At 37.6% G+C, this 27,666-nt stretch overlaps 1 protein-coding gene across 1 annotated transcript; it reads right to left on the bottom strand.

The window, feature by feature from the left end:
* On the bottom strand, positions 1-22,347 carry LOC115849597 (cytochrome c 2). The gene is made up of 2 exons (XM_030851063.2): positions 22,179-22,347; positions 1-149 (listed from the first exon to the last, which is right to left on the bottom strand). The coding sequence occupies exons 1-2, from the start codon at positions 22,345-22,347 to the stop codon at positions 1-3; spliced, it is 318 nt and encodes a 105-aa protein (XP_030706923.1).
* Positions 22,348-27,666: the final 5,319 nt, after the last annotated feature.

The raw sequence follows: 27,666 nt of genomic DNA, 5'->3' as shown, positions 1-27,666 counted from the left end.
TCATGAAGATGTTGCCTGTTTCAAATACTCAATAAGATCTTCTCTCTCACTCTTCTTTTTAAGACCAGCAAAGACCATTTTAGTTCCAGGGATATATTTTTTTGGGTTCTCCAAATATTCCATCAGAGTCTCCTCTCCCCAGATAACACCTATAAAGGTGAAAATAAGTTTTAAGTTTGTGAAGTTACATTTGTAAGGTTTACTTTCTGAGGTGACCCACATTTGTGAACAAAAGATTACTCTTGGACTCAGTAGGAAGGTTATTATAACTGAGAATACTTAGTTTCTGACCTACAAGAAAATTCCAAAATTAGTCTTCGGTGATCTACTCTTGGGCTTCTTTGTAGAAATCCAATGTTGTTTAAGATTATCTAAGGTACACCAATGACCAACCCAGACATGTTGGGCCTAAGCAGTATGCCATCCTCCTAGAATCACAGAGAATTCCTTCTATCTTAGAGATCAATTAACCAAAATCCTCATTTTGCAGATGAGTAAATGATGACCCAAAGAGAGGATAATAACTTACCCTAAGATGACAAGGCTATATAGAGTAAAGAACTGGTAACTAGTAACTTATATTTCCATGTTTTTTTGTTTCTCTTTTTCCCAATCACACCAAGCTGCCTCTGTCAGGATCTCTAACAAAAACCTATGAGTTCAGGAATCCAGTTTTACAATGAGAGAGAGAGGTTGCATCCAACGTTTTTCCTTTCTAACGCCAGTTGAAAAGAACATGAACAAAGAGAAACAGAAATGCTAGTTCCACTTTCAATAAAATTTTTGAGTGAGTGCCTCTACCACCAAACTTGATACACTTAGAAGACTACCAAGGACATAAAACCTGGACCAGAGTGAAAGGACACTTTTCACTAATTTCTAAAGAAGAGAAAAGTTCTCCAAAATAGGTGACAAATCCTGAGGTGCAGAGTCATAACCCTCTGTTGGGCCCAAAGAGAGTAGAGTACATATTGGCTGGCTGTGAAAGTCTCCCTAAATTCAATTTGATAACATGGAGGGCCAGGGGAGCCAGGAGTAAAGAAGAAAACACATCTTTAAAAGAAAGATTCTACCTTGTAATAGGATAAAAGAGAAACTTGAGGTGTTGGATAACCCTGGAGCTGCCCGTCTTTGTCAGCTGAAGAGCCAAATAACCCTGCAGCAAACATATACACATACACATAGCTCTAACACATAACTGTGGGTGAGGAAGATCTTATAACCAACTGGAACACTCAGATCCTCACTCTTACTGTCCTTCTGCAAATAACCAATCAAGGACAAATTGTCCTAATCAAAAGATGAGTAGTAATCAGAAAGGAATCACCATGAAAGAGTACCGAAAACACACACACAACATACACACACACAGCAGAAAGGAATATAAAAAAAGTTAAATGAAATATACACAACAAAAATTATATACACCAAGCAGAAAAAATCAGGAGCACATTCCCATGGATTCAGAAAAGGTTTTTGTTATTTGTAATGAGGTAGACGGACCTAGAGTCTGTCATACAAAGTGAAGTAAGTCAGAAACAGAAAAACAAATACCGTATGCTAAAGCACATATATGGAATCTAAAAAGAGGTACTGGGACTTCCCCGGTGGCACAGTGGTTAAGAATCTGCCTGCCAATGCAGGGGACACGGGCCCTGGCCCGGGAAGATCCCACCTGCGGCAGAGCAACTAAGCCCACGCACCACAACTACTGAGCCTGTGCTCTAGAGCTCGTGAGACACAACTACTCAGCCCACATGCCACAGCTACTGAAACCTTTGTGCCTACAGCCCATGCTCCACAACAAGAGAAGCCACTGCAACGAGAAGGCAGTGCACTGCAACAAAGAGTAGCCCCCACTCAGTGCAACTACAGAAAGCCTACGCACAGCAACAAGGACCCAATGCAGCCAATGATAAATAAATTTATTTTTTAAAAGTAAATTTATTTTTAAAAAAATAAATAAATTTTTAAAAAATAAATTTACTTTTAAAAATAAATAAATATTTAAAAATAAATAAATAAATTTATTTTTGAAAATAAATTTATTTTTTTTAAATAAATAAATATGGGGACCTTCAAGATGACGGAGGAGTAAGATGTGGCGATCGCCTTCCTCCCCACAAACACATCAAAAATACACCTACAGGGCTTCCCTGGTGGCGCAGTGGTTGAGAGTCCGCCTGCCGATGCAGGGGACATGGGTTCACACCCCAGTCCGGGAAGATCCCACATGCTGTGGAGCGGCTAGGCCCGTGAGCCATGGCCACTGAGCCTGCGCACCTGGAGCCTGTGATCCGCAACGCGAGAGGCCACAACAGTGAAAGGCCCGCGTACTACAAAAAAAAAAAAAATACACCTACATGTGGAACAGCACCTACAGAACACCTACTGAACGCTGGTAGAAGACCTCAGACTTCCCAAAAGGCAAGAAACTCCCCACATACCTGGGTAGGGCAAAAGAAAAAACAGAAAAAAAGAACAGGGACAGGACCTGCACCTCAGGGAGAGAGCTGTGAAGGAGGAAAAGTTTCCACACACTAGGAAGCCCCTTCACTGGTGGAGACGATGGGGGGTGGTGGGGGAGAAACTTCGGAGCCATGGAGGAGAGCACAGCAACAGGGGTGCTGAGGGCAAAGCAGAGTGATTCCCGCACACAGAATCGGTGCCGACCAGCACTCACCAGCCCGAGAGGCTTGTCTGCTCACCCGCCACGGCAGGCAGCGCTGGGAGCTGAGGTCGGGCTTCGGAGGTCAGACCCCGGGGAGAGGACTGGGGTTGGCTGCAAGAACACAGCCTGAAGGAGGATAGTGCGCCACAGCTAGCTGGGAGGGAGTCCAGGAAAACCTCTGGACCTGCCTAAGAGGCAAGAGACCACTGTTTCGGGGTGCGCAAGAAGAGGGGATTCAGAGCTCCGCCTAAACAAGCTCCAGTGACTGGGCGAGCCGCGGCTATCAGCACAGACACCAGGGAGGGGCATGAAATGCTAAGGCTGCTGCTGCAGCCACCAAGAAGCCTCTGTGCAAGCACAGGTCAGTATCCACACCTCCCCACCCATAAGCCTGTGCAGCCCGCCACTGCCAGGGTCCCATGACCCAGGGACCACTTCTCGAGGCGAACATACGGCGCGCCTCAGGCTGTAGCAACATCACGCCGGCCTCTGCAGCCTCAGGCTCGCCCCGCATTCCGTACCCCTCCCTCCCCCTGGCCTGAGGGAGCCAGAGCCCCTTAATCAGCTGCTACTTTAACCCCATAATGTCTGAGCAGGAACAGACACCTTCAGGGGACCTACATGCAGAGGCGGGGCCAAATGCAAAGCTGAACCCCAGGAGCTGTGCAAACAAGAAGACAAAGGGAAATTTCTCCCAGCAGCCTCAGGAGCAGCAGATTAAATCTCCACAATCACCTTGATGTACCCTGCATCTATGGAATATACCTGAATAGACAAGGAATCATCCCAAAACGGAGGCCATGGACTTTGGGAGCAACTACAGACTTGGGGGTTTGCTTTCTGCATCTAAATTGTTTCTAGTTTTATGTTTATCTTAGTTTAGTATTTAGAGCTTATTATCATTGACAGATTTGTTTATTGATTTGGTTGCTCTCTTCCTTTATTCTTTTTATAAATATATATATATTTTCCCTTTTTCCCTTTTTGTGAGTGTGTAACTGTATTCTTCTTTGTGTGATTTTCTCTGTATAGGTTTGCTTTTACCATCAGTCCTAGGGTTCTGCCTGTCTAGTATTTTTTCTTAGTACAGTTTTTAGTGCTTGTTATGATTGGTAGATTTGTTTTCTGGTTTGGTCTCTCGCTTCTTTCTTTCTTTTATTACTTTTTTAAATTTTTAACAATATTTTTTATTTTAATAACTTTATTTTATTTCTTTTCTTCTTTTTTTTCTATCTTTCTTTTTCTCCCTTTTCTTCTGAGCCGTGTGACTGACAAGGTCTTCGTGCTATGGCCAGGTGTCAGGCCTGAGCCTCTGAGGTGGGAGAGCTGAGTTCAGGACACTGCTCCACCAAAGACCTCCCAGCCCCATGTAATAGCAAACGGCCAAAGCTCACCCAGAGATCTCCATCCCAACGCTAAGACCCAGCTCCACTCAACAACAAGCAAGCTACAGTGCTGGACACACTATGCCAACCAACTAGCAAGACAGGAACACAACCTCACCCATTAGCAGAGAGGCTGCCTAAAATCATAATAAGGTCACAGACACCCCAAAACACACTACCGGACATGGTCCTGCCCACCAAAAAGACAAGATCCAGCCCCATCCACCAGAAAACAGGCACCAGTCCCCTGCACCAGGAAGCCTACACAACCCACTGAAACAACCTTACCCACTGGGGGCAGACACCAAAAACAAAAAGAACTACGAACGTGCAGCTTGAGAAAAGGAGACCCCAAAGACAGTAAGTTAAGCAAAATGAGAACACAGAGAAATACACAGCAGTTGAAGGAGCAAGGTAAAAACCCACCAGACCAAACAAATCAAGAGGAAATAGGAAGTTTACCTGAAAAAGAATTCAGAATAATGATAGTAAAGATGATCCAAAATCATTGAAAAAATACAAGAAATGCTTAACAAGGACCTAGAAGAACAAAAGAGCAAACAAACAATGATGAACAACACAATAAATGGAATTAAAAATTCTCTAGAAGGAATCAACAGCAGAATAACTGAGGCAGAAGAACAGAAAAGTGACCTGGAAGCTAAAATAGTGGAAACAACTACCACAGAGAAGAAAAAAGAAAAAAGAATGAAAAGAATTGAGACAGTCTCAGAGACCTCTAGGACAACAGTAAATGTAACAACATTCGAATTACAGGGGTCCCAGAAGAAGAAGAGAGAAAGAAAGGGACTGAGAAAATATTCGAAGAGATTATACTTGAAAACTTCCCAAATATGTGAAGGGAAATAATCAATCAAGACCAGGAAGCGCCGAGAGTCCCATACAGGATAAATCCAAGGAGAAACACGCCAAGACACATATTAATCAAACTATCAAAAATTAAATACAAAGAAAAAATATTAAAAGCAGCAAGGGAAAAACAACAAATAACATACAAGGGAATCCCCATACGGTTAACAGCTGAACTTTCAGCAGAAACTCTGCAAGTCAGAAGGGAGTGGAAGGACATATAGAAAGTGATGAAAGGGGAAAAGCTACAACCAAGATTACTCTACCCAGCAAGGATCTCTTTCAGATTCGACAGAGAAATGAAAACCTTTACAGACAAGCAAAAGCAAAGAGAATTCAGCAACACCAAACCAGATTTACAACAAATGCTAAAGGAACTTCTCTAGACAGGAAACACAGAGAAGGAAAAGACCTACAATCACACACACAAAACAATTAACAAAATGGTAATAGGAACATACATATCAATAACTACCAAAAATGTAAATAGATTAAATGCTCCAACCAAAAGACACAGACTGGCTGAATAGATACAAAAACACCACCTGTTTAATGCTGTCTACAAGAGACCCACTTCAGCCCTAGGGACACATACAGACTGAAAGTGAGGGGATGGAAAAAGATACTCCATGCAAATGGAAATCAAAAGAAAGCTGGAACAGCAATTCTCATATCAAACAAAATAGACTTTAAAAAAGACTATTACAAGAGACAAAGAAGGACACTACATAATGATCAAGGGATTAATCCAAGAAGATATAACAATTGTAAATATTTATTCACCCAATATAGGAACACCTCAATACATAAGGCAAACGCTAACAGCCATAAAAGGGGAAACTGACATTAACACAATCATAGTAGGGGACTTTAACACCCCACTTTCACCAAAGGACAGGTCATCCAAAATGAAAATAAATAAGGAAACACAGGCTTTAAATGATACATTAAACAAGATGGACTTAATTGATATTTATAGGACATTCCATTCAAAAACAACAGAATACACTTTCTTCTCAAAGGCTCATGGAACATTCCACATAATAGATCATACCTTGGGCCACAAATCAACACTTGGTAAATTTTAGAAAACTGAAATCGTATCAAGTAACTTTTCTGACCATAATTCTGTGAGACTATATATCAATTACAGGAAAAAAACTGTAAAAAATACAAACACATGGAGACTAAACAATACACTACTACATAAGCAAGAGATCACTGAAGAAATCCAAAAGGAAATCAAAAAATACCTAGAAAGAAATGACAACGAAAACACAACGACCCAAAACGTATGGGATGCAGCAAAAGCACTTCTAAGAGGGAGGTTTATAGCAATACCATCCTATGTTAAGAAACAAGAAACATCTCAAATGAACAACCTAACCTTACACCTAAAGCAATTAGAGAAAGAAGAACAAAAAAACCCCAATGTCAGCAGAAGGAAAGAAATCATAAAGATCAGATCAGAAATAAAAGAAGGAAACAATAGCAAAGATCAATAAAACTAAAAGCTGGTTCTTTGAGAAGATAAACAAAATTGATAAACCACTAGTGAGACTCATCAAGAAAGAAAGGGAGAAGAAACAAATCAACAGAATTAGAAAATGAAAAAGGAGAAGTAAAAACAGCCACTGGAGAAATACAAATGATTGTAAGAGATTACTACAAGTAACTATATGCCAAAAAATTGGAAACCCTGGAAGACATGGACAAATTCTTAGAAAAGCATAACCTTCCGAGACTGAACCAGGAAGAAATAGAAAATATAAACAGACCAATCACAAGCACTGAAATTGAAACTGTGATTAAAAATCTTCCAACAAACAAAAGCCTGGGACCAGATGGCTTCACAGGCAAATTCTATCAAACATTCAGAGAAGACCTAACACTTATCCTTCTCACACTCTTCCAAAATATAGCAGAGGGAGGAACACTCCCAAATTCATTCTACAGGCCCCCATCACCCTGATACCAAAACCAGACAAAGATGTCACAAAAAGAGAAACCTACAGGCCAATATCACTGATGAACATAGATGCAAAAATCCTCAACAAAATACTAGCAAACAGAATCCAACAACACATTAAAAGGATCATACACCATGATCAAGTGGGATTTATGCCAGGAACACAAGGAATCTTCAATGTATGCAAATCAATCAATGTGATAAACCATATTAACAAATTGAAGGAAAAAAACCATATGATCATCTCAATAGATGCAGAAAAAGCTTTTGACAAAATTCTACACCCATTTATGATAAAAACCCTCCAGAGAGTAGGCATAGAGGGAACTTACCTCAACATAATAAAGGCCATATATGACAAACCCACAGCCAACATCATTCTCAATGGTGAAAAACTGAAACCATTTCTAATAAGATCAGGAAAAAGACAAGGTTGCCCACTCTCACCACTATTATTCAACAAAGTTTGGAAGTTTTAGCCACAGAAATCAGAGAAGCAACAGAAATTAAAGGAATCCAAATCAGAAAAGAAAAGTAAAACTGTCACTGTTTGCAGATGACATGATCCTGTACAAGGAGAATCCTAACAATGCTACCAGAAAATTACTAGAGCTAATCAATGAATTTGGTAAAGTAGCAGGATACAAAATTAATGCACAGAAATCTCTTGCATTCCTATAGACTAATGATGAAAAATCTGAAAGAGAAATTAAGGAAACACTCCCATTTACCACTGCAACAAAAAGAATAAAATACCTAGGAATAAACCTACCTAAGGAGATAAAAGACCTGTATGCAGAAAACTATAAGACACTGATGAAAGAAATTAAAGATGATCCAAACAGATGGAGAGATATACCATGTTCTTGGATTGGAAGAATCAACATTGTGAAAATGACTCTACTACCCAAAGCAATCTACAGATTCAATGCAATACCTATCAAACTATCAAATGGCATTTTTCACAGAAGTAGAACAAAAAATTTCACAATTCGTATGGAAACACAAAAGACCCCGAAAAGCCAAAGCAATCTTGAGAAAGAAACATGGAGCTGGAGCAATCAGGCTCCCTGACTTCCAACTATACTACAAAGCTACAGTAATCAAGACAGTATGGTACTGGCACAAAAACAGAAGTATAGATCAATAGAACAGGAAAGAAAGCTGAGATAAACCCACACACATATGGTCACCTTATCTTTGAGAAAGGAGGCAAGACTATACAATGGAGAAAAGACAGCCTCTTCAATAAGAGGTTCTGGCAAAACTGGACAGCTCCATGTAAAAGAATGAAATTAGAACACTCCCTAACATTATATACAAGAATAAACTCAAAATGGATTAAAAACCTAAATGTAAGGCCAGACACTATGAAACTCTTAGAGGAAAACATAGGCAGAACACTCTATGACATAAATCACAGCAGGAACCCTTTTGACCCATCTCCTAGAGAAGTGGAAATAAAAATAAAACTAAACAAATAGGACCTATTGAAACTTCAAAGCTTTTGCACAGCAAAGGAAACCGTAAACAGGACGAAAAAACAACCCTCAGAATGGGAGAAAATATTTGCAAACGAAGCAACTGACAAAAGATTAATCTCCAAAATATACAAGCAGCTAGTGCAGCTCAATATCAAAAAAAGAAACAACCCAATCCTAAACTGGGCAGTAGACCTAAATAGACATTTCTCCAAAGAAGATATACAGACTCCCAACAAAAACATGAAAGGATGCTCAACATCACTAATCATTACAGAAATACAAATCAAAACTACAATGAAGTATCACCTCACACCAGTCAGAATGCCTATCATCAAAAAATCTACAAACAATAAATGCTGGAGACGGTGTGGAGAAAAGGGAACCCTCTTGCATTGTTGGTGGGAATGGAGGACAGTAAAAAACTAAAGATAGAACTACCATATGACCCAGCAATTCCACTACTGGGCATATACCCTGAGAAAACCATAATTTAGAAAGTGTCATGTAACACAATGATCATTGCAGCTCTATTTACAATAGCCAGGTCATGGAAGCAACCTAAGTGTCCATCGACAGATGAATGGATAAAGAAGATGTGGCATATATGTACAATAGAATATTACTCAGCCATAAAAAGAAAGGAAACTGAGTTATTTGTAGTGAGGTGGATGGACCTAGAGTCTGTCATACAGTGTAAAGTAAGTTAGAAAGAGAAAAACAAATACCGTATGCTAACACATATATATGGAATCTAAAAAAAAAGAAAATGGTTCTGAAGAACCTAGGGGCCGGACAGGAATAAAGACACAGACATAGAGAATGGACTTGAGGACACAGGGAGGGGGAAGGGTAAGCTGGGGTGGCGTGAGAGAGTAGCATGGACATATATACACTACCAAACATAAAACAGATAGCTTGTAGGAAGCAGTTGCATCACACAGGGAGATCAGCTTGGTTCTTTGTGACCACCTAGAGGGGTGGCACAGGGATGGTGGGAGGGAGATGCAAGAGAGAGGGGATATGGTGATATATGTATATGTATAGCTGACTCACTTTGTTATATAGCAGAAACTAACACACCATTGTAAAGCAATTATACTCCAATAAAGATGTTAAAAAATAAAATTAAATAAATAAAAGTAAATAAATTAAATTAAAAGACAGTACTGATGAACCTAGTGGCAAGGCAGAAATAAAGACATGTAGAGAACGGACTTGAGGACACAGGTGAGGAAGGGGAAGCTGGGATGAAATGAAAGAGTAGCATTGTCATATATACACTACCAAATGTAAAATGGATGGCTAGTGGGAAGCTGCTGCGTAGCACAGTGAGATCAGCTCAATGTTTTGTGACGACCGAGAGGGCTGGGATAGGGAGGGTGGGAGGCTCGAGAGGGAGGGGATATGGGGATAGATGTATACATATAGCTGATTCACTTTGTTGTACAGCAGAAACTAACACAACATTGTAAATCAATTATACTCCAATAAAGACCAAAAAAAACAACTTATCAGCTAAAAAAAAAAGGTCTTTATAAATCAAGGGCTTATAGCAGAGCTACAAAGGTTCAAGGAGATGATAAAACAGAAAGACATAAATAACAGCAAAAAGAATAGATACTACTGATAGCACAATCAGGCTTGAAAATATTGATAAAATGAAAATAAAAAGTTTAAAACAATCATAGGAAAAATAACAGAAATAGAAGACATTTAGACAACAGATATCCCAAATATGCACAATTGATGGCCCAAGTAAGATTTAATAAAAACAAATGAAATAGTATAAAATTATTAAAACATATAATTCAAGAAAACTTTCAAAAATAAAAGTCCTTAAAAACAAACAACTCAATCCAAAAATGGGCAGAAGACCTAAATAGACATTTCTCCAAAGAAGATATACAGATTGCCAACAAACACATGAAAGAATGCTCAACATCATTAATCATTAGAGAAATGTAAATCAAAACTACAATGAGATATCATCTCACACCGGTCAGAATGGCCATCATCAAAAAATCTACAAACAATAAATGCTGGAGAGGGTGCAGGGTGTGGAGAAAAGGGAACCCTCATACACTGTTGGTGGGAATGTAAATTGATACAGCCACTATGGAGAACAGTATGGAGGTTCCTTAAAAAACTACAAATAGAACTACCATATGACCCAGCAATCCCACTACTGGGCATACACCCTGAGAAAACCATAATTCAAAAAGAGTCACGTACCACAATGTTCATTGCAGCTCTATTTACAATAGCCAGCACATGGAAGCAACCTAAGTGTCCATTGACAGATGAATGGATAAAGAAGATGTGGCACATATATACAATGGAATATTACTCAGTCATATAAAGAAACAAAATTGAGTTACTTGTAGTGAGGTGGATGGACCTAGAGTCTGTCATACAGTGTGAAGTAAGTCAGAAAGAGTAAAACAAATACCGTGTGCTAACACATATATATGGAATCTAAAAAAAAAAAAAAGTGGTCATGAAGAACCTAGGGGCAAGACGGGAAGAAAGACGCAGACCTACTAGAGAATGGGCTTGAGGACACGGGGAGGGGGAAGGGTAAGCTGGGACAAAGTGAGAGAGTGGTAGTGTATATAGAACATATATACACTACCAAATGTAAAATAGATAGCCAGTGGGAAACATAGCACAGGGAGATCAGTTCGGTGCTTTGTGACCAGCTAGAAGGGTGGGATAGGTAGGGTGGGAGGGAGGGAGATGCAAGAGGGAAGAGATATGGGGATATATGTATATGTATAACTGATTCACTTTGTTATAAAGCAGAAACTAACACACCATTGTAAAGCAATTATACTCCAATAAAAATGTTAAGAAGAAAAAAAACAGTCCTGAATCTGCCAATTGGAAGAACACATGTCCAGGAAAATCTGAAACAGATCAATCAAGGCTTATACACAGCCTAGTAAATTACTAAATTTCAATACGAATTTTACTGAAACTTAGGGGGAAAAGAGTAAAATAAAAATAAAAGCAAGTAACTTATAATGGAAAACAATCAGGCTGGCTTCAGATTTCTCCAAAGAAAAATTCAACATGAAGCATACAAAATCCTGAGGAAGTAAAAGTATCATCCAATCATTTTACGTCTAGCCAAACAATTCAAGTGTAATGGGAATCCATCGATCTTTTCAAACATCAAGAACTGGAGTAATATGGTTCCAGTAATTCTTTCTTGGCATAACTACTGATAGATAATCTTCTACCAACCAAAAAGTAAATATCGACACTGTGGTAAAAGCTGGGAATAAGCACTAATACAATCTAAATGTAGGACAAATGTTAAAGCAACTGTGGTAATTACAGTTACATAGGATATAAATTATATGTATCATGTCAAATCAGAAATAACAACATAAGTAGCTCAGTTAAGAGTATGAAAAAATTGGGGCTTCCCTGGTGGCGCAGTGGTTGGGATTCCGCCCGCCGATGCAGGGGACGCGGGTTCGTGCCCCAGTCCGGGAGGATCCCGCATGCCGCGGAGCGGCTGGGCCCATGAGCCATGGCCGCTGGGCCTGCGCGTCCGGAGCCTGTGCTCCGCAACGGGAAAGGCCACAGCAGTGAGAGGCCCGCGTACCGCAAAAAAAAAAAGAGTATGAAAAAATTGGAGGTTGTATAACCACTTTGATTCTCTCATCCTTCAGAGTGAAGAATAGACAGATATTGCTTAAAGTAGTTAAATAAAATAATAGAGGCATACAGTATAACTTAAAGTATGAATACAGCCACTAAAATTATAAAGAATAATATTACCATATAAAATTAGTTGGTAAAGGGAAAGGAATAGGGGAGTATAGGGAGACATGAATATACATAATTTCCTATCACTCATACTGGTAAGTATCCTTTTAAACTATCTGAATTTTCATATAATATAAATAGGTTTCAAAATATTTTTTAAATTATTAGTACATTTATGATTTTATGTGTCCTACTGCTTATTTTAACAGATCTGACATGAAAAAAGGAAAAAGATAATAATAATAATGTTAGTTCAGCTAATATGTTAACCCCATGATATGATTTCATCAAAGGCTGAAGAAGATCTGAGTCTGAATCTTAGTTATATCACTTGTTAGCACACAACCCTGGGCAAATCATGAGTTAATTCAATTTGTTTCAATTATCATTGCCCCCAAAATGCAAACAGCATATAGTTATTCAATAATATGTATAAAGTACTATTCTCAAAAGAAAAATTGTATCCATTTACAGATGTTTAAAAAAAAATACAGATGCTCAACATCACTAATCTTTAGGGAAATGCAAACCAAAACCACAAGCAGATATCACTTCACACCCATTAGGAAAGCTATTATCAACAAACAAACAAACAAAAAACAAAATAACAAATGTTGTCTGAGATGTGGAGAACTCGGAATCCTTACGTATTGCTGGTGGGAACATAAAATGATAGAGCCCTTATGGAAAATGGTACAAGCTATTTCTCAAAAAATTAAACTCAAAATTTTCATATGATTCAGCAATTCCACTTCTGGGTATTACACCCAAAGGAAGTGAAAGCAGGAACATGAACAAATATTTATATCCTGTGTTCATAGCATCATTATTCATAATAGCCAAAACTGGACGTAACCAGAGTGTCCACTGATTGATAAACAAAATGTGGTATATACATACAATGGAATATCATATAGCCTTTAAACGGACGGAAATTATGACACATGGTACAACATGAATAAACCCTAAAGACATTATGCTACATGAAATCAGCTAGTCACAAGAAGACAAATACCATGTGACTACATTTATATGAGGTACCTAGAGTAGTCAAATTCAGAGACAAAACAGAATGGGGGTTTCCAGGGCCTGTTTAATGGGTACAGAGTTTCAGTTTGGGAAGATAAAAAACTTCTGGAGATGGATGGTGGCGATGGCTGCAGAACAATGTGAATGTGCTTAATGCTACAGAACTGTACACTTTAAAATGGTTAAAATGGTAAATGTTATGTTATACATATTTAGCTACAATTTTTTTAAACCACACTATATAAAATTATTGCCACAATCATGAATTTTGTAAAACTATACTCTAAGCAAGTCATATGGAACAATCGTCTTTAAAATATGAGAATTTCCTTACTCTTTTGAAAACTAAAATGGTCTAATTATTTCCAACACCATACATGGAAAATAAACTACGGCTGACAGTTTTCCACAATTTGTATTAAAACTGAACTACTGACTTCTTGGCTCTTCTTATCAAGTCTGTCTTTGATCAAGCTGTCCTAAAGTATTTTTTAAATCTTTATTTATTCTAAATAATATTATTTTAAAATCCTGTTCAATTAACCTAGTAAGCTACTTACATTATTTTTTCCAGCTTTACTGAGATATAATTGATATATAACATTCTATAAGCTTAAGGTGTACAATGTTAATTTGATACACTTACATATTGCAAAATCATTACCACCATAGCATTAGCAGAAACCTCCACCCCATCACATGATTACCATTTCTTCTTTGTAGTGAGAACATTTAAGATATACTCTCTTAGCAACTTTCAAGTATATAATACAGTATTATTAGCTATAATCACCATGTTATACATCAGATACCCAGAACTTGTTAATCCTATAGCTGGAAGTTTGTACCCTTTGACAAATATCTCCCCATTACCCTAACTCCCCAATCCTGGTCACTACCCCTCTACTTTCAATTTTCTAAGCTTGGCTTTTTTAGATTCCACATGTAAGTGGTATTATACGGTATTTGTCTTTCTCTGTCTGACTTATTTCACTTAGCATAATGCCCTCAAGGTTCATCCAAGTTGTTGTAAATAGCAGGATTTCTTTCTTTCTCATGGTTGAATAATATTCTATTGTGTATATACAGTACATCTTCTTTATTCATTCATCCACTGATGGACTCTTAGGATATTTCAATATCTTGGCTATTGTAAATAATGCTGTAATGAACATGGTGGTGCAGATATCTCTTCAAGATTCTGCTTTCATTTCCTTTGAATATATACCCAGAAGTGGGATTACTGGATCATATGGTAGGTCTATTTTTAACTTTTTGAGGAAACTACATATTGTTTTCCACAGTGGCTTACCAATTTGCATTCCCACCAACAGTGTAAAAGGGTTCCCTTTCCTCCACATCCTTCCCAATAATTGCTATTTCCTGTCTTTTGATAATAGCCATTCTAACAGGTGTAAGGTGATAATCTCACTTGCATTGCCGTGATTATTAGTAATGATGTGTACCTTTTCATGTATCTGTTGGCCATCTATATGTCTTCTTTGGAAAAATGTCTATTCAGTTCCTCTGTACATTTTTTAATCTGGTTGGTTTTTCCTCTATTGAGTTGTATGAGTTCTTTATATATTTTAGATATTTACCCCTTATCAGATATATGATTTGCAAATATGTTCTCCCATTCAGTAGGTTGCCTTTTAATTTTATTGACGTTTCTTTTGATGTGCAGAAGCTTTTTAGTTTAATTAGTCCCATTTATTTATTTTTGCTCTTGTTGTTTGTGCTTTTGGTGTGATATCCAGAAAATCACTGTCAAGACCAATGTAAAGGAACTAGAAGTTTTATGGTTTCTGGTCTTATGTTTAAATCTTTAATCCATTTCAAATTAATTTTTGTCAGTGGTGAACAATAAGAGTTCAATTTCATTCTGCTACTTATTATTCTTATTTCATTAGTAGAACTAACAAATAATATTATATCCCCAAATAAGTCATAAGTATTAATTAAACAATCTGACTCTGGAAAATTTTATTTCTAATTATTAAATAATGTTAAAGCCAAGCCGTATACAGCCTTTTATCTTTGATAAAAACCTATAATAAAAGATATATTTATAATAAGCTTTAATATGATTTTAAATCAATGTTAATAAGCAAAAAAGTCTTTAACATATTGGCAGCTAGAGGGACAAATGTTAGGTTATAACTGTTCTAAAAATCAGGACTTCAAAAGTTGACTGCTCTTATAATTGGATAATAAAATAATAAAATGACACTATAGAAAAATATTACTTTAAAAGTTAAAGAGCCATATAAATGCATACAATAAATGCAAGTTTAAGACTGATTTATTCAATAGTCTATCAATTGTAAATCCTACTGCAATAAATGCAATTCCATTCTCATACTAACTGCCTGGAGTTAGCACAGACTCCAAAGTCCCCAACAAGACTGCCTCACTTCAGACACCAGCTGCAAGTTCAGGGTCCCCAGCCCATCCAAACTTCTAACCAACTGACTATAAATTTAAGGGTTCCCAGGATTCCCTTAGGTTTTATAATTTGCAAGAACAACTCACAGAACTCAGGAAAGCACTACTTAAAAATTACAGTTTTACTATAAAGGATATAAATCAGTACCAGCTAAATGAAGAGACCCAGATGGTGAGGTCTGGGAAACTCACAAACACAGAGGTTCCTGGCCCTGGCCCTGTGGAATCATGACTCATCCCCCTCCAGTACATTGATGTGTTTACCAACCAGGAAGCTCAAGTAGAGCTTCCAGTTGAAAGTGGCCAGAGTTTTTATTGGGGTTTCATTACGTAGGCATGATTGATTGAATCACTAGCCATGTGCTTGAACTCAATCTCCAGCCCCTGTCCTCTATCCTTGGAGGTCAGACTGATATCACCTAGCCCAAAGCCTCAATTCTCTAATTACATGGTTGGTCTTTCCAGGTTGCCCAGCCCTCATCCTGAAACTATCAAGGAGCCTACCACAAGTCATCTCATTAGCATAAACACAGGCTGTAGTCCCAGAACCCAACCCTGAGTAACAAATGCTCCTATCACTGGAAAATTCCAAGGTTTTAGAGATCCCTCCCAGGAACCTGAGACAAAGACCAGACAATTCTTTATTATACAGTATCTACTAACCAGCATTTCTGCATATACTAAATACAATGATATTGTATTACTAACAACTACACTGATGTTTAAGAAGGTGATAAACATGCTTGACTTGACAAAGATTAAATTTTATTCTATGTTGTTTTAATATAAGTATTTTTATAAATTATCTATGTATTTATTTGATATATATGTGGTCCTTTACTGTGGGTGCCCCCTGAATAAAGTTATGTTGAGACCCTAACCCCTGGTACCTCAGAATGTGGCTTTATTTGGAAATAAGGTCATTGCAGGTGTGTTTAGTTAAGTTGAAAAGAGGTCACACTGAGTAAGATAGGTCTCTCAATCCAATTTTACTATTATCCTTGTAAGAAGGCCATGTAAAGACAATATGACAATGAAGGTAGAGACTAGAGTTATGCAGCTGTAGGCCCAAAACACAAAGTTTACTGGCAAACCACCAGAAGCTAGGAAGAAGCAAGGGAAGATTGCCCTCAGGTTTCAGAAAGAGTATGGCCCTGCCAACAACTTGATTTTGCACTTCTAGCCTCCAGAACTATGAAACCATAAATTTTCACTATTTTAAGCCACCTAATTTATAGTACTTGGTTACAGGAGCCCTAGGAAACTATTACCATCCTCAAATGCTAAGATGTAGTAGTAGTGCTCTAAAACAGACTTACCATATACTCCCCACACCAACCTAGTTTGCTTGGACACCCAAGTCTAGGAACAAATGGCTTTGCCAGCCCTCCATCCTACTAAACTGTATTGCTCTCAAGGCTTTGAGAAAATGCAAAGTATCTTATTTTCACATACACAAAAAAACTGACAATCTAGACATGTGTGAACTTTGTTTTAACCAAACCATTTGACTATCTATAAGGTTTCTTTCCCAAAAATTCCAGGTAACAAAAATTTCTTTACATCTTATCTATCTGTAGTGTAAGTAACTGACAATTAGCCTTTTTGATTGTAATGTAAGTGCTGGACATTAAGCTTTTAATTGCTGAGGCATCCCCTTCAAATACATCCATCTTGAATAAATGCACTGCCAGCTATAAAAGTAGATAAAGAGCAAGGATGCCCACCCATGAAGTTCCCTTTTTTCAGAAAGGCAGACCCATATAACTGACCATTTGATTGACTGCCTTGCTTTTTCCCTTCCCATGCTTTAATTCCTGCTTTTATATTTTAAATTCACCAATAAAGAGTGAACCCACAAAACCCTAGGCACCCCACTCTCAGCCCCAATAAAAGCAAAACCCCAAGCCCACGCTCTCTTTCTACCTGATACCACACTGGGTAGCCCCACACATGCTGTGTACCCTCCAGGACATGTGAGTAATAAACTTTGTTTTTTTTCAAAGTTTCCTGATGGCTGTTGCTAAAGTAAAGTGTGTCTTGCAATCATAATAAGAACCATATCAATTATACTCCAATAAAGATGTTAAAAAAAAAAGACTGCTGATCACAGATCATCAAAGCAAGTAAAATAATAATTTAAAAGTTTAAAATATTGTGAGAATTACCAAAATGTGACAGAGACACGAAGTGAGCAAATGCTGTTGGAAAAATAGTATTGAGAGACTTGCTTGGTGCAGGGTTGCCACAAACCTGCAACATCTGAGAAGTCTAATAAAGGTATGCCTGTACAAGTTTCACAAAAACAAGCAAACAAACAAAAACCGCAACAGGCTGAAACGAACTGCAAACACTATCTTACTAGAAACATTAACACAGGTTGAAATAAGTAGAATCCCTCTTTTGACAAAGTGTAAGCTACTATATGTGCACTCAAAAAATAATGCACAAGATGCCAACTCACCTTATGAAAGCCTTTCTCCTGCAACATGGTCTACAAAGCTCAATCAAATGAGGTACTTTAGTCTATACAAGCACTAAAAAACCAATTAAGGAATTTTTAAATACTAAATTCAAATCACTTATGAAGAGGACTTACAGCTGCCAATAATTTATATTTAAAACTTCTCCAAACACCAAACCCAGATAAAGACATCACAAGAAAATTAAAAAACCAATATCTCTAATGCAAAAATCCTCAACAAAATACTGGCAAGCTAAATCCAACTGCACTGTTAAAAGAATAACACACTATGACCAAGTGATATTTATCCCAGGAATGCAAGAATGGTTCAACATAAGAAAATCAACATAATATACCACATTAACAGAGCAAAAGGAAAAAAAAAACACATGATTATCTCAACAGATGCAGAAAAAGCATTTAACAAAATCCAACACCTATTCATGATAAAAACATCCAGCAATAGAAGGGACCTTGCTTAACATGATAAACAGGATTTATGGAAAACCCACAGCTAGCACCTTATTCAAGGTAAAAAACTGAAAGCTCTCCCCCCAAGATCAAGAACAAGACAAAGGACTTCCCTGGTGGCACAGTGGTTAAGAATCCGCCTGACAATGCAGGGGACACGGGTTTGATCCCTGGTCCGGGAAGATCCCATGTGCCGCAGAGCAACTAAGTCCATGCACCACAATTACTGAGCCTGCGCTCTACAGCCTGTAGGCCACAACTATTGAGCCCATGTGCCACAACTAATGAAGCCCACATGCCTAGAGCCCATGCTCCACAACACGAGAAGCTACTGCAACAAGAAGCCCGCACGCCGCAACAAAGAGTAACCCCCGCTTGCCTCAACTAGAGAAAGCCCATGCACAGCAACAAAGACTGAACGCAGCCAAAAATAAATAAATTAAATAAATTAATTTAAAAAGAAACCAAAAAACAAACAAGACAAAACAAAGATGCTCACTCTCCCCAGAGCTATTCAGAATTCTACTGTAAGTCCTAGCCAGAGCAATTAGGGAAGAATAAGAAATAAAAGCTACTCAGATTGGAAAGGAAGAACTAAAACTATCTCTATTCACAGGTGACATAATTCTCTATATAGAAAATTGTAAAGAATCCACAGAAAATCTACTAGAGCTAATAAATGAATTTAGCAAAGTTGCACAGCACAAGATCAACATACAAAGATCAGCTGTTTCTACACACAAGCAGTGAACAATCTGAAAAGGAAATTTTAAAAACAATTCTATTAATAATAGTACCTAAAAAAATAAAATAGGTAGAAATAAATTTAATCAAGAAGGTGAAAGACTTGCACACTGCAAATTACGAAATACTGATAAATTTAAGAAGACCTAAATAATAGGAAAGGCATCCCACGTTCACAGAATGTAACATTAATAGTGTTAAAATGGCAATACTCCCCAAAGCAATCTTCAGATACAATACAAGCTCTATCAAAATTCCATAGGCCTTTTTTGCAGAAATGGAAAAGGTGATCTTCAAACTCATGGAATTGCAAAGGGCCCTGAATAGCCAAAACAATACTGAAAAATAAAAACACAGTTGGAGGGCTCACCCTTCCCAATTTCAAAATTTACTACAAAGCTACAGTAATCAAAACAGTGTAGCACTAGTATAAGAATAGATGTACAGACAAATGAAAGAGAATTGAAAGTCCAGAAGTAAACCCTAACATATATGGCCAACTGATTTTCAACAAGGCTGTAAAATGATTTTTAACAATTCAACCGTAAAAGAATCTCTTCAACAAATGGTGCTAGGAACACTAGATAACCACATGCAAAAGAATGAAGTTGGACCACTACCTCACTCTATATAAAAAATTAATGATAATTAATTTTGGTTAATTAAAAGTAGGTCAGTAACCTAAATATCAATATGAGATAAAACTATAAAACTATTAGAAGAAAACATAGGGTAAATCTTTATGACCTTAGATTTCATGATAGATTCTCAGATTTTACACCCAAACACAAGCAACATCAACAACAAAAATAGATAAATGGCATTCATACAAATTAAAAATCACTGTTCATCAAAAGACATTATTTTAAAAAATGAAGACAATCTACAAAATAAGAGAAAATATTTGCAAGTCACTTATTGGATAAGGGTTTAGTGTCCAGAATACATAAAAAATCTTATAACTCGACAACAGAGGCAAACAACCCAAATAAAAAATGGGGAGAGAATATAAACAGACATTTTTCCAAAGAAAATATACAAATGGCCAACAAGCACATGAAACAATGCTCAGTATTATGGATCATTAAGGAAATACAAAGCAAACTCACCAGGCAACACTTCATACCCACTAGGACGGCAATTAAAAAAGAAAAAGAAAGAAAAGAAAAGAAAAGAACAAGTGTTGGTGACTATACAGAGAAATAAGAATCCTCCTACACTGCTGATGGAAAAGTAAAATGGTACAGCCACTGTGGAAAACAATCTGACCTTTCCTCAAAAAGTTAAACGTAGTTAACTGACTCAGCAATTCCACTCCTAGGTATAGATCTAAAGTAACTGAAAACAGGGACTTAAACACTTTTTCACAAATGTTCATAGTAGCACTATTCACAACAGGTAAAAGGTGGAAACAATCCAAATGTCTATCAACTGATGAACGGATAAACAAATTGTGATATATACATACAATGGAATAGTATTCAGCCATAAAAAAAGAATGAAATATTGATACATGCTTCAACTTCAATGAATCTTGAAAATATTCTAAGCAAAAGAAGCTAGACATAAAAGATCATGTATTACATGATTCCTTTTATATGAAATATCTGGAGTAGACAAATCCATAGAGACAGCAGATAAGTGGTTACCAAAGGATGGGGGTAGGGGGATATGGAAAGTGATTAGTTAATGGGTACAGGGATACTTCTGGGATAATGAAAAAGTTTTGAAACTAAAGAGAGGTGGTGATTGTACAACACTGTGAATACAGTAAATGTTACTGAATTTTACACTTTAAAATGGCTAATTGTATGTTATGTGAATTTCATCTCAATTAGAAAAATAGAAAGAAAAATAAATAAAGTAAAATAACACAAAACAAAATACAATAAAAACCTTTCCAAACAGTGGTGTAGTAGTGATCTGAAATTTGGGCCTGTAAGAAATGGTGAGATACCAAGAACAAATTTTTTTTAATTTTACATCTTTATTGGAGTATAATTGCTTTACAACGTTGTGCTAGTTACTGCTGTACAACAAAGTGAATCAGCTATATGTATGCATATATTCCCATATCTCCTCCCTCTTGCGTCTCCCTCCCACCCTCCCTATCCCACCCCTCTAGGTGGTCACAAAGCACCGAGCTGATCTCCCTGTGCTATGCAGCTGCTTCCCATTAGCTATCTATTTTACATTTGGTAGTGTATCTATATGTCCATGCCACTCTCTCACTTCATCCCAGCTTCCCCTTCCCCACCCACCTTGTCTTCAAGTCCATTCTGTACACCAAGAACAGCTTAAAAACTAGAGTTGTACCCTATTTTTAAGTGAATGCTAATTATATACGTAAGTATATAGAGATATAGATATCTCCAAGAGTAATAAATTGCTTTGCAAAGATATTAGTCTTTTGCAACCATTTTGAATTTCAATCCTAAAATTAACTGTCATCTACACGCTTTCCACCAACAAAGAAATGATTGAATATACTTTTTCAAACTATATAACATTCCCCACACCCTGCTAAGAATCACTACTACAAATAAAAAATTGCCATTATGCCATTAAAACATAATTTGATTTTTTTTAATTTAGCTCATGCTTTTTCAAGATATATGTATTGCATAAAATGAAGTTCCTTGTATAGGCAAAAAAACTTATGCCACAGAGGATTACTAATTTCTCTGATCATAAAGATGACCAGTTATCCAAACACAGATCTTATGACATAAATCAATATTTCCATGATATAAACATGTGGATTTCATTTTTAATTCTGCAAATTGGGAAATTATTATATCAAATCCTGTGGCTTCTTCTTTGCTACAAAGTTTCTGGTTCTCTCCAACAACTGCCTAGTTTTTACCTTTGTTTTTGTTTGCAACGGTATAAGAAAATCCTGGTGCTTGTCCTGTTTTTCTGCCAAAAACGCCCCAGAGGTTTGGACCAGTTTTGTGTTTTCCACCTTTTTCCACTGTGTGGCACTGAGCATATTTTTGAACAAAGATCTTCTTGCCTGCCTCAGCATTTGCCATTTTGTTCTGCAATGAAACATTAAACCACAAACCAAAGAAAATATCTGATTTGCAAGGCTGGATAAAAAGGAATTTCATCACTTTGACTGAAGTGAATACTAATGATATTAAACCAAAATATAATTTAAAGCAGACATGCTTTAAATTCTGAGTGCTCAAAAACACAAACATAGCATCCAATTTTATAAAGAATCATCTCACTTATCAGGTTTATTTTGAATTTCTAGCCATTGCTACTTCAGAAATTGCTGTTGGTATAAGCCTGGTTTTCCTTCAGCCTTCAAACAATTACAGTAATTTACCTAAGACAACAATATTCTATTTTTCTTTTCACTTCCAAAAAGTAGAGGTGCAAACAATGACGTGAAGCATATATGTCTAAATTGGTATTCCCTTACTTAAAAATAATCACATAACAAATTGGAAAGGTGATTAAATATGATATTTATTATGATTATTTACATGCCTGCAATAATAGACAAAACTATAAAAAACCATATAGAAATGAGGCCACAGCAAGCTACATGTAATACATAATTTCCTATTTACCTTACACCCTCAGCTGTAAACAAATCTACCAGACTAAATCAAGCACTACCTAAAAACAATCAAACATTACTGAGTTCAGTCAGCATTAGTACATGTAGTAGAAAATATACAGTTCTAAGTAAGGAGGGGTTTGTTACACAGTGATAGACATACACAATAAATTCTGCCTAAAGATATTTCGGTAAGACTGCCAAAAACTCGGGGTTTCCCTGGTGGCACAGTGGTTAAGAATCCGCCTGCCAACGCAGGGGACACAGGTTTGATTCCTGGTCCGGAAGATCCCACATGCTGCGAAGCAACTAAGTCCGTGCACCACAACTACTGAGACCGCACTCTAGAGCCCGCGAGCCACAACTACTGAGCACGCACACCACAACAACTGAAGCCTGTGTGCCCTGGAGCCTGCGTGCCTCAACTACTGAGCCCACACGCCACAACTACTGAAGCCCACGCGCCTAGAGCCCAGGATCCGCAACAAGGGAAGCCACCACAAAGAGACGCCCTAGTACCACAACGAGGAGTAGACCCCACTCGCTGCAACTGGAGAAAGCCCACGCACAGCAATGAAGACCCAATGCGGCCAAAAATAAATTTAAATAAATAAAATAAAGAATTCTTACAAATAATAAAAAACAATTTTAAAAAGAGACTGCCAGGGCTTCCCTGGTGGCGCAGTGGTTGAGAATCCGCCTGCTGATGCAGGAGAAACGGGTTCATGCCCCGGTCCGGGAAGATCCCGCATGCCGCGGAGCAGCTGGGCCTGTGAGCCATGTCCGCTGAGCCTGCGCGTCTGGAGCCTATGCTGCGCAACGGGAGAGGCCACAGCTGTGAGAGGCCCACGTATCGCAAAAAAAAAAAAAGACTGCCAAAAACTCTGTTATGTACCTAAATAAATGCCTCTTCCATCCAAAATGATATAAAAACTAAAATAATTTTAACTTATTGAAAAAAATTTAGTTTAAAATGCAGTACCTGGGTTTTGTTTTCCTGCAGTTTGTATTCTTTAAAGAATGGTTGCGGGGGAGGTGGGAATGGGAATGGATTCCACATAAGGGTTACTGTTACATAAATAACTAAAATACCTAATTCTTGACGGTACAGTTCTAAGCACATTTTTACCTTCAAAACTCAACCGAGGGGCTTCTCTGGTGGTGCAGTGGTTGGGAGTCCGCCTGCCGATGCAGGGGACACGGGTTCGTGCCCCGGTCCGGGAAGATCCCACATGCCGCGGAGCGGCTGGGCCCGTGAGCCATGGCCGCTGAGCCTGCGCGTCTGGAGCCTGTGCTCCGCAACGGGAGAGGCCACAGCTGTGAGAGGCCCGCGTATCGCAAAAAAAAAAAAAAAAAAGAAAGAAAGGCTGCTGCAGAGAGGTCCCTCTCTAGAAACTGTCTTCTGTAGCACTTTCAGGGGTACCCAGGCCCCACCTCGCTGGGGCTAAGGCGAGCTTCTTACTAACCAAACGGTTGGATCCTCCTCTCTGAGTGAACCCAGGCCCAAATTGCATCATGGTCCATAACCAGTGCTCAGATCACATGAGGGCCCGGCTCACCCCCTCCTACCTAGTCCCATACTTACCACAGGGCCAGCTGCTCCGTCCTCCGTCAACTGTGCGGCGACTCGGCCAAAGCGTGCGCCCCAAGTTCAAGTCTGGCTGCCCGGCGGCTGCAGCGCCTGGTAAGGCCGCACTGAAACGCCGGGCCTGCATGTGCTTCTGGTGGACGCCAGCCAGTGGTAGGCGGGGCTCCATCGGCACTGCTGATTGGCTCCCAAATCCCACGGAATCGCAATTCTCGCAGGGGCCTAAAGCTTCGCGCTGCCGAGCCGTCAGTGACTGAGTGTAAACGTGACAGAGTAAGGGTCCGGCTTTGTTTGTTTCACTTTTACCTAACTGAAGAGTTAAATTATCTATGTATATTCACAATATGTACCAGCTCTTGCTTGAAGTAGGAATCCAATGTTTTATGAATGGTCCGTTAGTATTTGATTGCGGGAGTCAAATCACGTCAATAAATGAATAAGGCAACTACTTATTCTGTGGGCAAGACACGGTGCCAAGCAACTCGTAAGGACAAACACTGACCTGAAGCGCCAATTTTCTGTGAGTTATAATCCAGCTGGGGCAAGATTTAAGTACATTAAAAGTTAAATCATTATAAATGAGCTACATAAAAAGTGCAATAATGCAAGAACGGACAGCGAGGTTGCAAGCTGCTCGTTAATCGCCAAAAGAGCAGAATAGAGTATGAATAGAAACAGATAGAGAATGAGCGAGGGAGGAAGATATAAAGGAGAGGACTGGGAAAGCTATAAGAAGACGAGGGTATTGAAGGCAGAAACGTAAGAAAGTCAAAGTCGTGTTTAGGAAAACGTGAGAAGGAAAAGTAGTTTACCTGTGGTTACATAATTAATTCAGTGAGATGTGAGTGGTAAGGCTGTAGCAGAGAAATAGGAATATTAAAATAATTTATTAAATTTTGTGTAATAGGTAAGTGTGAGATTTACCCATATTCTTGTTCTCTGGAGCTCTGTCCAATACAACTTTCTGCCATGATGGAAATATTCAGCGTGGACACTGTCTACTAGCCGCAAGTAACTTTGAGCCCTTGAGGTGTGACTAATGCGACTGATTTTTTTTTATTTTAATTAATTTTAATAGCCACAATTACCACATGGTTGAATGAAACTACTCCAAGTGATACCTATGTGTTCTGTCCTGTGAGCTACATATTTAAAAGATGTATTTCATCAAATTGAATCAAAAGGGGGGAAAAAATCTGGTGTTAAATATTATTCTCAAACTCAAACAAAGCATTCAAACTCAAGAAATAAAAGGAGACTATTATTTATTGAGTAGCTACCACAAGCCAGGCTATGTGCTTGCATATATTATCAGTAGCCAGTAGCCTTACAGGATGGGAAAAAAATGGATACTCTGGACCATATTCCTACAGAACAATCTCAAAGTTACTAATCGATCACCAACAAATATCAGTGGTAAAATCTAGTAAAAATGTGCAAATCAGGCAAAACATTTTTACTTAAATATAATGTATGATGACTAATCTCAATAACCAATAAGCCTCATTGTAAATAGATCATAGTTTGGAGAAATTTTGTAAAACAATGACAAGAATTTACTATTTTATCCTTGCATTTCAAAAATAAGTTACAATATAATCTCTCATTTTTAAAAAAAAATTAGTGAGAACTTCAGAAGAAAAAATTTCAAGGGAAATCTGAATTTCATGTGAAATTCAGTGTCTATCATTCTAATGTGTTTATTATTCTAATAATTGTGCATTATAGGCTATGTGTTTTATTTAATTTAATCTGCAAAGGCCCAGCATATCTTTTCTCTAATATAAGACAAATTAATAATCATCCTTTCAAATCTCAGAATTTTCAGCTGTTTTAGTTACATGTGATTCATGTTCAAATGTGATTTTATATGATTTGAAACATGACAAATCTGTCATTATTGAGTGATGAAAATGTTCTACAATTGTGGTGATGGTTGCACAACTCTGTGAATACTAAAAACCATTTAAGTGAACACTTTAAATGGGTGAATTGTGTGATATTTGAATTATATCTCAATAAATCTGTTTAAAATAAATAGACAAGTCAAAGAAAGATATATTTACTATAATTTAGTAACTTATAAGTAAATTTCTTATTTTCATTGAATATGTGGTATTTCACATGATTAAATGGTAAAGAAATTTTGCTTTCTCAGCATTACCCAATATTTCTGATTCTGGTTTTGTTTTATCCAATCTTTTATCCCTTCTAAAATAAAATTAACTGCTCTAAAATTTTCAGTATACCAATCAGTAATCTTGTTCTACTAATAGAAATTTCCCAGTAAGTGCAGTTTAAGAAAATTATACATTTTCCACTAGATGGCACTGGTGGAAAATAGTGTTGCTAGAATCCACACTTTCATCACATCAATAAAATTATTACATTACCACATTGTTTTCATTCACTTTGATTGGTCTGGGTAAGATAAAGAGAAGTGGAAAGTTAAGATAAGATACTTCCTTAACTTGCTAAGCTCCAGGGTAAACAGAGCCCTCATTTTACAGATGTGGACTGTAATACAAGGAGAAATTGTCACAATTTTGTGCTAAAGCCTGAGTGGGAACCCAGAATCCCTAACTTTCGGTTGCCATCATACAACGGTACAATATCAAGAGTGGGGGAGTGGACACCATAGTGAAATGGAATAAGAAAATCTCCATTGTGCATTGTACGCATATTATCTTATTTGATCACTAAGCTATTAGCTCCATATATATTATCTCAAATAATCCTAACTAGACAAGCCCAATCTATTAACTTCATGAGGCAAGGAGAGTGATCATTTTGTTTAAGACATATCACTTGGGTATTGCACAGTTCCCAACACATACTAGACAGTCAAAAACATTTCTGGCTTAATAGAATGGATGAATTAATTAAGCTTGACAACTATGCTATTTAGTAGGTAATATTATTTCTACTTTACAGTTGAGGAAACTGAAGCTGGAAGCATGAGGTAATTTGTCCAAGCTCACACAATTCAGTGACAAAAGCATTTAACACAATCTGATATTACTTTGCATTATATATTTTCATGTAAGAATTCCACAATAGAAAAAAAGCTCTCTTAGGGCAGGCATCATGTTCTTCCATTTCTGCATTGTATGTCTATCTCCTTGCACAGAGCCTGGCTTACGGTTGGCACCCGATGAACAGTATTTACCTATTTTCATTCATAGTAACCCT

This window comes from Globicephala melas, chromosome 7 (assembly GCF_963455315.2).
Source record: "Globicephala melas chromosome 7, mGloMel1.2, whole genome shotgun sequence".
Classification (NCBI taxonomy): domain Eukaryota; kingdom Metazoa; phylum Chordata; class Mammalia; order Artiodactyla; family Delphinidae; genus Globicephala; species Globicephala melas.
The sequence above is the reverse complement of the archived record's forward strand: the minus strand, read 5'-3'. Positions and strand labels throughout refer to the sequence as shown.